Source organism: Podarcis erhardii, assembly GCF_964252035.2.
Source record: "Podarcis erhardii genome assembly, chromosome: 3".
In the NCBI taxonomy this organism is placed as follows: Eukaryota; Metazoa; Chordata; class Lepidosauria; order Squamata; family Lacertidae; genus Podarcis; species Podarcis erhardii.
In genome coordinates this window covers 10850006-10861653 of record NC_138507.1, presented here as the reverse complement: position 1 = coordinate 10861653, position 11648 = coordinate 10850006, and the positions used below count along the sequence as shown (strand labels likewise).

The following is an 11648-nucleotide window of genomic DNA, read 5'->3' as shown; positions in this document are numbered from 1 at the left end:
GTGAGTGTTACTTGTATGATAAAATTCAAGGGAGGTGAAGAAAGGAGGAACGCTTTTATAAATACTTCCGATTTATTTTTGGTTATTGTGGAGCAACAGATTTGATCAAAACCTGCCAGCGAGGGCAGAATTCTCCTTCTTTGTGGCTGAAGTTATAGAAACAAACAAGTGCTGTGCATATCCTTGTTTGGTTTCTATAACTTAACGTGTTTGCAATGCAGTTACTAATTTATGTCAGTTTTTGCAGGGGGATTGAGACATGGTTAAAGAAATGCACACAGCAACAATGTAAAAAACACAAGTCAGGTTCATGAGTAAAGGAGAAGAGGGTTGTTGTTTTTTTCCCCCATGTGGGGTAGCAGTAGCTGCATTCCAAAACGGTGCTAAAGAAACTTGACATTTAATCTTGACTGTTATTGATATGGGGAAGCTGTGATCTGGTGCTAATTTCTCTTTTAAAGCCTCTAGCGTTTGTTCCAGATTCATATTCCAAACCGAAAAGTGGAATGTGACTGTGACATGCTTTCTTTCGCTTGCTCTCTCCTCCTCCTCCTCCTCCTCCTCCTCCTCCTCCTCCTCCTTTCTTCTGGCTTGCCTCCAAAAGGTCTTTGCTTCTTGTTGATTACATTCTCAAGATGAAACCCCTGGTGGCTACAGTTTTCCTGGTAGCCCTGATGCAACTTTCTCAGTCCTTCCCTGCCTGGTACCACAGAGGATGGTTGAGACTGCTGAGGGAAGGGGACAACTGTGGAATATGCAACCTGGAACTCTGTCCTGTGCCTACAGCCTGCCAAGCAGGGACCGTGTTGGACTCATGCGGCTGCTGTCCCGAATGCGGGAACGTGGAGGGGCAGATCTGTGACTTGGACGAAGGCAGCCATTTTTACGGGCAATGCGGGGACAACCTGGAGTGCCGTTTGGATGTCCGTGACATCAAGTCTGGAGAAATCCCCGAGCCACAATGTGTCTGCAAGCTGCAGGAGACTGTATGTGGACCTGAAGGGAAGACCTATGAGAACATCTGCCAGTTCCATGAGGCTTATGCAGGAAGGGGGATAAATGCGAGCATAAAGCACAAAGGACCATGCAAATCGGGTAAGGAAAGGCAAAGCAGAGTCTAAAGTATGTACCCGGGGGAAGCTGAGATTTACTAATGGTGATATCTAGCAGCATAGTCTAGGGATGCAACAGAGGGGCTCGGAAATCACTCTTTTGGAGTTAAGCAGATGAGCAATTTGTTATCTTTTTGGAGTTTAGATGAGAAATCCTATGTGTGTTTATGCTAAAGTGAGTCCCACAATGTTCGTGGTGTTTACGTTCAGGTAAGGATATATGGGATTGCAGCCTGACAATGCAAGAAGTTAAACTTATTGACTTTATTGGGACTTAAAGGTAAAGGGTAAAGGGACCCCTGACCATTAGGTCCAGTTGTGACTGACTCTGGAGTTGCGGCGCTCATCTCGCTTTATTGGCCGAGGGAGCCGGCGTACAGCTTCCAGGTCATGTGGCCAGCATGACTAAGCCGCTTCTGGCAAACCAGAGCAGCGCACGGAAACGCTGTTTACCTTCCCACCGGAGCAGTACCTATTTATCTACTTGCACTTTGATGTGCTTTTGAACTGCTAGGTTGGCAGGAGCAGGCACTGAGCAACAGGAGCTCACCCCATCACAGGGATTCGAACCGCCGACCTTCTGATCAGCAAGTCCTAGGCTCTGTGGTTTAACCCACAGTGCCATCTGCATCCCTTTATTGGGACTTACTCAATTGTAGATTTGGGTTCCCTAAGGACATAGGCACAAGTGTGATATTATGTGATCCTGGAATGAGAAAATATACTCCCTCTTGTATCCAGTTCCCTCCCTTATTGACATTTTATTAGATAAAGTTCCTCTTAAGGTAACAAACAGTAACAACGAGGAGTCCTGTTCAAAGTGTGTCTTCTGAGGCTACAAAACATTGGATGCAGAGTCCACAAAGCTTTTGTTAAAGCATGTAAACGTGTTCTGGACGTATCCTGTGAGATTAACATTGTAGAATTCACATGGGAATTGACAACCTGTTGATCAGAGGGGAATGTGAAAATGTGAAGCTGAAGAACACAAATTGCCTGCAGATTTGTAGGTGGGCCATAACAGAGTCCTTTTACCACTATCCATGAATGAAAGGCAGGACTGAAGACTCTAGGAATATGGGTAAACGTATAGAAAAAGATGCCCTTTATTTAATAGCTAAAAAAGTAATCAACATAAAGCAGCTAGGTCCAATCTCAGTATATAAAGGTGAAATTAACAAGACAGCAAAGATCTAAATAACCACTGTATGTCAAAGTAGGAAGGTTCAAGCTGAAACAATATATAATGTTTAAAGTCTCAGATCCCCCAAATCCCTTACAGTCTTATGCAGATTTAAATAAATCACATGCAAGGTCATGTTTCTTTTTATACCGAAGAACAAACCTTTGCATGCAGCTTCACTGCATGTGAAAAACCCCAATGGAAAAGATAACCAAATGGAGAGATTAGTTCTTAGCCTCCTGGCAGCTTTATAGCCTGATGTGTAAATGATTCATTCTTCTGCAATTAGCATCATCGCTTTACAGGATTCCAAGAGATTTAGCACAGCCTTTGGAGTGAGGTCCAAATGGCACACAGTTCCGAAACGGAGCCAAGACGAATTTATGTAAGATTTTCCCATATGTGATTTTCTGCATTCTTCAAAGCATGCCAGTGATCTATAGCAGTCGCATGTGACATTATGCGCACAGTGATAACTCCCAGGCACCCAGTTCATACAAAGGCACCCGGGCGTATTGACTGGCAATGTCAGCGAAATGTTTCGGCAACGCTGGCATCGTCTGTGCCATGCTGCAGGCGCAGTGGTCAAGAGCTCTCCATACGAAAAGCACAGGGATCTCAGGCCAGCCTAGAGGTGACATAAATTGCGCATGTAGAATGGTAGTATTGCCCATGCGGTGAATTTTGACAGCAATTGGCAACGCTTCGTATAATTTTACAGGCTCTTGCTGGGTTGAACTGATCTTCTCCTGTTCCTTGATCTGTGTCGGACAACGTTGTATGTATAGCGGAAAACGGTTTTAGGATTCCATGGGCCAATAAAACAGAGAAACATAGGGATAAATATCTGAAGTATGTACATGTGTGTGTTTGAGCGTGGGCATGCGCATGTACAGAGGAATGTCGTCAGTTTATGTAATGCGAGAGTTTCAAAGGGAAAATAGATAGATCCCTGCAGTGATAGAGCATTGGGGTGGCACGCGTGCCCTGTGCCCAGCGGTGGGGCCAGCCACCCACAGGGTGGGGTGAGCCTGGGCAGGACACTCTGTGGGGCCTCTGAGGTGTCTGCCTGCCTCCTCCCACTCAGCCGCCCTACAGCTGAGGGAGAGGCGGTAGGCGGACAGTTTGGGGCAGCATGGAGCCTGCAGGTGCCCAAGCCACTGCATCACTCCCAGGAGAGACGCGTGGCTCGGGCACGCTGCAGGCCCCGCAGTGAGTGCCGCCTGGCATTTTGTCACCCCCCTCAGTGGTGACACCCGGGGCGGACCGCCCCCCCTTCCTCCTCCCCTGCATCCCTGTCCTCGAGGAGCTTCCGATCTAAAATAAGGGATGGTCACATTCGACTAGTTTGCAATCTGTGAACCTGTGCACACAAATAATTAAGCAACATGCTCTCATAAGTATTCACATGTAACATTCAATGGGGACGTGGGTGGCGCTGTGGGTTAAACCACAGAGCCTAGGGCTTGCCGATCAGAAGGTCGGCAGTTCGAATCCCCGTGACGGGGTGAGCTCCTGTTCCTCGGTCCCTGCTCCTGCCAACCTAGCAGTTCGAAAGCAGGTCAAAGTGCAAGTAGATAAATAGGTACCGCTCTGGCAGGAAGATAAACGGCGTTTCTGTGCGCTGCTCTGGTTAGCCAGAAGCGGCTTAGTCATGCTGGCCACATGACCCAGAAACTGTACACCGGCTCCTTCGGCCAGTAAAGCGAGATGAATGCCGCAACCCCAGAGTCGGTCACGACTGGACCTAATGGTCAGGGGTCCCTTTACCTTTACTGACATTCAACGAGCATGGAGTTTGTGCGTCTGTGTGTGCAAATCAACAAGTGCACAGTCACACAATTACTTGTACTTGTGTTGTGTGTAATTTATGAACAAGTCCATAGGTAACAGACAGTAGGGGAAATGGGTGGTAGACGAGGGCAGCGGGCAATGAATGTATGAAAAAACCATCATCTGTTGTTAAAACAGTTACAGTTGGTAATTGGGACCAAAGTCCTCATGCTTCCCATCTCTTCAATCTGTGCAAATATTAATACAGTATCTGCAATAGGTCTTACTTCCTAGGATCACTGCTGATTGATATGGCCTGGTTTGGAAGTAACCGACGTGGTACCTTCTAGGTGTTGTGGAATACAACTCCCATCATCCCTGAAGATTGGCCATGCAGGCTGGGCCTGATGGGAGTTGTAGTCCCAAACAACTGGAGGAAGCTACACGGGCTACTCACTGCCTAACTTGTGCTGCCCTGGGGTTCCACTTTGTGACAAAGCCTGTGTGTGTGCAGAGCTATACAGATGTGGACTCTCCCTCTTCTGATGTTTATACGCAATGCATGGACATCTGCGGGGGGCGGGGCAGCAATAGATTCCCCCTCTTCCCTTTAATCGTGCAAACCTGCTTCATGCATCTAATGCAAGGAAAGGGCTATTGCTATTGAAGATTTTAAGAGGCAGTCGGTTTGACATTCCCAGAAGTCAGGTGACATAAGTGTTGTTCTGCTCTCCCCACTAGTGAGGAATTCCTGGGGCGGTAGTTCCGTGGATAAGCCTCGATTTCCTCTGAAATGAGAGATCCATTGAGAGCACAGGTGGAAGCAAATGGCACGGCAGTTCAGCAAATATCACATCCGCTGCACCCACTTAAGATATCTAGAGACAGAGGCACCACTTCATCGCCCAGATGAAGAGAATAGCACTTTTAGCTCTTTCTCAAAAGTCAAATCTGTTCCCTACTTTGTTCTCAATTTGGGGGGATGTGCTTCTTCTTATTTGATGATGTGTCTAAGTGCATTCTCCCCTCTCAGCCAAGAAATTAGCAACCCAGTCGGATAGGTGGGGTAGTAATAGTAGTAGTTATTGTTGTTGATGGTGATTATCCTATGCCCTCTTACTTGACAGAAACCCCATTCAACAATCGGAATCTGAGTAGAGAAATACAGGATTTCAACAACAGATATGCTTTTTCAATTCTGCATCTTCAAAAGCCCCAGTCTTTATTACACTGGTTGCTCGTTTAATGTGTTCAAAGGAAGACATTAAATCCACTCCCTCTAGTGGCTGTATGTATATGTGTGTATAGATATATATATATATATGACAGGGTCCCTTTACCTTTACGACATACTTTTATTTACTTATTTTTGAAAACACACAACTGAAAACCACATCGTCGTCCTTCAGACAAATGACAAAAATTCTACGTGGTCTAGTATTTCACAAATTTAATCTGAATGTGAAATAGAAAACTGCATTGTAATTACATTTTTAAAAGGTGCTCTCCACCCCACCCCACCCCCCGCAAAAAAGCATAATGACTTTAATAGCTTGATCAAAATGAAAGTTATAAAACAGAATTTAGTGCCCAAATGAACTGGCAGCAACTCACATGGTTCACAGTTATAACTGTCCTTCATGCTGGGTTCAAAATTAACAGCTACCATTCGGAATAAAAGAGGTGGTGGTGGTGGGGGGGAAATCGAAGCATTCTTGTAAGCAGATGGGGTGTTCGGCTTCACTGTGTGCAACAGTGGTAACAAGAACACAAACAAAGCTTAAAAATGCTTTTTAAAAATGCCAGTGTAGCAGTGGCTAGCTGCTGAGCTGCAATCCTGCACGCAGCAACCTGTTTTAACTTTGTGGAAGTCTATGGGATTTGAACTGCCTAAATCTACTCAGGACTGCAGTCTTCTTGGCCACAGGTGGGAGGGAAAATTCTGGGTTCAGTACTTGGGAAAGTCACTCTCCCTCTTCAAGAGGTTATTGTGAGGATGAAATGCTTTGAGGAATTGCTTAAAAAAGGACAATTCCCCATGCTGTGGGAACTGCACTTGCTGCAGATTGGCTCAAGGTCTGTTTGTTAACATTGAAAAGCCCTGAACAGCTTGGGACCAGGTTACTTGAATGACTAAAGGTAAAGGGACCCCTCACCATTAGGTCCAGTCGTGACCAACTCTGGGGTTGAGGCGCTCATCTCGTTTTACTGGCCAAGGGAGCCGGCATACAGCTTCCGGGTCATGTGGCCAGCATGACTAAGCCACTTCTGGCGAACCAGAGCAGCGCACGGAAACACCGTTTACCTTCCCGCCAGAGCAGTACCTATTTATCTACTTGCACTTTGACGTGCTTTCGAACTGCTAGGTTGGCAGGAGCAGGGACCGAGCAACGGGAGCTCACCCTGTCGCGGGGATTCGAACCGCCGACCTTCTAATTGGCAAGTCCTTGGCTCTGTGGTTTAACCCACAGCGCCACCTGCGTCCCTTGAATGACTGCTCCCCCCTATAACACCATCTGGCAAATTATACTCCTGGCACTACACTCTTCATAATATCATAGGATGCAGTCCCCAGAAAATGGTCATTTCCAGCTGTTGCCCCTGCATGGTGGAAGGGTTTTACCTGTGCCAAATATGAATCAGCAACCACCAGTTGCTTCAGACACCTTGAGATGACCAGACGTTTGCTGGCCTATAAACTAGGACCCAGTCTGACATGTTTGAATCCTCTGGTTTTCTGTTTAATGCTTTTATGTGCTTTGTTATATTGGTGTTTGATTGGTTTTTGGTTGTGTTTTTGTACTTGTTTAAAGATTTTGTTGACATATTGCTTGCTTTTAGTCTTTACACCGTATATTTTTTGAAATATTAAGCAGTTTTCATTTAGCCATTCATAGGGAAAGTTATTTCTCCAACTCCTTTGGGATTAAAATCTGTTAGTGGCTAACACTTGCTCTTATTAGGCCTAATAGATCAGCAGTTTGACCCTGCCTTGGTTTAGCAGAAGTGCAAACATGATGCCATTCTCGGTTACCACAGTTCCATCAGTCACATGTGTACTCCTAATTCTCATGGTCAGAGATGACACAGTCTACAAACAACACAGCTGCAAACCCTGGTCTGAAAAAACAAAACAAAACAAAACAAAACAAAACAAAACAAAACAAAACAAAACAAAACAAAACAAAACAAAACAAAACAAAACAAAACAAAACAAAACACTGATACAATTCCCAAAACATTGTTGTTGTTTAGTCGTTTAGTAGTGTCCGACTCTTCATGACCCCATGGACCAGAGCACTCCTCTCTCCCACTGTCTCCCGCAGTGTGGTCAAACTCATGTTAGTAGCTTCGAGAACATTGTCCAACCATCTCGTCCTCTGTTGTCCCCTTCTCCTTGTGCCCTCCATCTTTCCCAGCATCAGGGTCTTTTCCAGGGACTCTTCTCTTCTCATGAGGTGGCCAAGGTATTGGAGCCTCAGCTTCACGATCTGTCCTTCTAGTGAGCACTCAGGGCTGATTTCCTTCAGAATGGTGAGGTTTGATCTTCTTGCAGTCCATGCGACTCTCAAGAATCTCCTCCAGCACCATAATTCAAAAGCATCCCAAAACATGCACACAGGCAATTTTATGGCTGGTGACACTTTCTCCCCTCCTTCTTTTCACTCTTGGGACATGCTCACATGGAGATTTATGAAAAACAGCAAAGCTTTGTGACTTCACTAATGAGTTGTCAGGAGTTGCCAACCTGTGGGGGCTATTGGGTGCATTGAGTGAGTGCTGTGGGCGCCAGTCACAAATTGGCTGCTGTAGGGTGGTGGCATAACCACACAATGCTTGTCATAAGAAAACCTCTTTGAGTTGTTTGTTTGTTACAATCAAGCAGTGTATAAATTTTATGAAACAAGTAAATAAAATAAACAAATGAATAGAATTAGCCCGTGTTGTGAAATCTGTTTAATGTGACTCTTGAGCGTGATGATCCTCTCAATCGTGTCTCTTCCAGCTCCTGTTATTTCTTTGCCACCTCGAGACACCCAGAATTTCACAGGGAATGACGTCATCTTCGGTTGTGAGGTATCTGCATATCCCATGCCACACCTTGAGTGGAAGAAGAAAGGAAATAAGATGTTTCTGCCAGGAGATGATGCTCATATTTCAATACAGGTATACAGTTTAAAGTAGGTAAGGTGATATAATTACCTTTTCTTTGTGGTAAACTTAGCAGGAGACACAGACCTCTCCCTACAACAAAATGGCGGCTGAAGAAGACATCTAGAATTCCTCACCTTTCAAGGGTGGGAAAAGACAACCGAGGATTGGTTTGGGAGCAGTGATTTTTAACTTGTTCATAAGTGACTTGGAGTTTGGGATGAGCAAATTGTTCAGGTTGAATTTTAAAAAAGCAAAGCTTGTCCTCTTTGCTCTCCTCTTTGCCATGTTGAGGAACACTGCAAAAGTAGTTGCTCCATACATGACCGTAGAACATATATAACGCCGCAATCAAAATCTCAATGATGTACATTTCACTGACGTCAGTGGAGTATACATGGTGAAGACTTCATCCTATTTGTTATTTGACCTTCATTTATTTGCTATTTGGCTTTCATTTTCTCAGGCAAGAGGGGGACCTCGGAAGTACAGTGTGTCTGGATGGTTACAAATTCAAGGGATCAAGAAATCAGATGAAGGTGTCTACATATGCCAAACAAAAAACAAATACGGGTTTGCCTATTCATCTGCAAGGCTGAAAGTTATTGATGGTAAATCACTGTATTATTATTATTATTATTATTATTAGTCCTTTTTCCATGACAGGGGACTCAGGGTGGTTTACAGATAAAAATAAGAAAAACTAAAAACATAGAAAAAAACAATAATTAAGAAAAAAATTAACATTGATAGAATTTTATATCTATTAATAATATAACCAGCACGGCGCCAGCCCTTTTATTAAAAACAATCAGTTCCCAAAAAGCCTTCTGGCGGAAAGATACAAAAAGATCAAGCTTTCGGTTGTGGTTGCCTGATTCTGCTAATAGTAACCCAAATTGTTCATTTCAAACCGGTATGTTTTAGATAGGAAATCTATGTTTCAGTGGACATAATGGCTTTTTGTAACCTTTGGTCAGTGGCATGAAATTAAGAAGTGGTGCTTCGCCGCAGGATTTGGCAGCGCGACATTTGAAAACTGAACTCATATTTTAATGTAGTTGATGTCTTTCCAATGTCTGATTAACTCACAATATTTTTGTTTGAGGTGCAATTTCCGCTCTCCCATTTTCTCCCTCTCCCCAAATATGAAGCGGCCTTAGGCTATTAGCCTGTGTAATGCAGTAGTGTCTGCTCTGACTGGCAGCTGCTCTCCAAAGTCTGAGCATAGCTGTCAACTTCCAGATTTGAAAATAAGGGACCAGCAGCCTTGAAAATAAGGGACCAGCAGCCAAAATAAGGGATTTTTCGGGCACAGGTATGTTCAACTTCTGAGCCCCTCCGAGCCAAAGGCAGAAAGCCCAGCCAGCAGCCAAACAAAGCCTCAAGCGGTGGTTCCCACAGCGCAGCCACCCGGCAAAGGGGATGCAGCAAGGAAAACCACCGTCACCTCTCCGCTGGGAAGCGCTGAGCAAAGGCGAGTCCCCAGGCAACGCGGCCGATTTGATCAGCACAAGGCATGCAAGCTCCACCCCCCCAGTCGTTCTTAGACTCCTTATTGTGTGAGCAACGCAGCCAAGCAACACAGTTGGAGCCTCCTTCCTCCCTGACCGGTAGGGTGGGAGGGAGAGGAGCTGCTTCCTTTGAAACCCGGGAAATTTAAGGGACATCATCAATAAGGGACAGCAGCGGGACATGGCGCTGGGATAAGGGACTTTCCCGCCAAATAAGGGACAGTTAACAGCTATGAGTCTTGAGGCACAGTCAGTCTGTTTCCCAGTCCTGCCACCTGAACTGAATCTGCCCAGGAATGAAACTGGGCCTCCTGCAGGCAAAAGAGGGCCCTATTCACTAACCTATGGCCACTCCCCAATCACAAGCTTAATTGTTAACACTATATATGCCTTATTCTGCAGACTCATCATTAACTTTCCAGAATATTCCTGGCAGCTGGAGCACAAGCGATGGCACAGATTATGGAGACGATTTTGATTCTGCTGAAGACGAGGAAGAGGTAGAATATGAATCTGGAGACTATGAAAAATGAAGCAAGTTTGGATTGTGTAAGGGGTTGTTATGTGCTGATGCTTTCAAGTTCCTCTGTTTCGCTTGTGTGATTTGCACTGTCCTGAAACCTCATATTATCACAACAAAAATGTGTATCAAATTCTAGAAATGATCACAGTGCCCTGAAGTATACATACCATTTCAATCACACTTTTCTAATTTTAAGCCTCCATTGTATTTATTATATTCAGAATCCTGTACACTGAGAAAAACCATAGTGGCAAAATATATAAACGTTGCACTTATCAAGATCCCTCTACAATTCATTGTGTGAGATATAGCTCTCTGTCATACAGCTGTAGGGCAGGAAAGTAACATGAGGACTTCACAGTCACAGTAAGTTTTTGAAGACCGATGCCACCACATGATTGCTGTCCAGAGTGCAACAAGAGTGGGACAAAAATAACCTGTTAAAAAGTTACAGGATTTCAGCAGGAAGTTACACTGATTGGAAGTGCAGTTGTGTGACCATCCCAAAACATTTTCACCGCCCTGATCAATGGTAAAGGTAAAGGTAAAGGACCCCTGACCATTAGGTCCAGTCATGACCGACTCTGGGGTTGCGGCGCTCATCTCGCCTTACTGGCCGAGGGAGCCGGCGTACAGCTTCCAGGTCAATGTGGCCAGCATGACTAAGCTGCTTCTGGCAAACCAGAGCAGCGCACGGAAATGCCGTTTACCTTCCCGCCGGAGCAGTACCTATTTATCTACTTGCACTTTGACATGTTTTTGAACTGCTAGGTTGGCAGGAGCAGGGACCGAGCAACGGGAGCTCACCCCATCATGGGGATAGTTGCATATTTTTTAGTCCCCATGCAAAAGGGACCCAGTGGTACCAGCTGATTCAGAATTGCTGCCATTTTTATAAAGCAGTGACATGCTGCAGGGGTGAAAGGCAATTCTTTTCAAGCTTTTTTTCTGTCGGAGAAGCTGAAATATTCTGGGAATTCCCATTATATGCAGAAGGCCTGTATGTAAATTGGCATTGTTAAAACAAGAATACCACATCTTTGTGGCATGGAAGTTAATCAAGCACAGTGCTACCGTTGCAAGTGAATTTCACTATGGTTTCAACAAACAATTTTCCATGTCTGAAGCATTCATGTTTCATCTATCACAGTATGGATTTATTTCAAGGTCAGCTTCACATAAATAATTCAATCTAACATTTTAGGGTAATCTGCAGCACAAAACATTTGACAAACTACAGATTGCTTATTTGCAAAGAAATGTATTTAAGTCTAAGGACAACAATTAAATATTCATAAGCACATAATATATAAGGCAATACTGGTGATAACTTCCTCTTTTTATACTCCATGGACATCTCAGATCCATTATAAGGGTAAACCTCCTTTGGA

General features: G+C 44.6%; 1 protein-coding gene across 1 annotated transcript; it reads left to right on the top strand.

Moving 5' to 3' along the window:
• The first annotated feature begins 596 nt into the window (after positions 1–596).
• LOC309338424 (kazal-type serine protease inhibitor domain-containing protein 1-like) lies at positions 597–10287 on the top strand. The gene is made up of 4 exons (XM_081855703.1): positions 597–1095; positions 8075–8235; positions 8687–8831; positions 10137–10287. The coding sequence occupies exons 1-4, from the start codon at positions 636–638 to the stop codon at positions 10265–10267; spliced, it is 897 nt and encodes a 298-aa protein (XP_081711829.1). The 5' UTR covers positions 597–635; the 3' UTR covers positions 10268–10287.
• The last annotated feature ends 1361 nt before the right edge of the window (positions 10288–11648 follow it).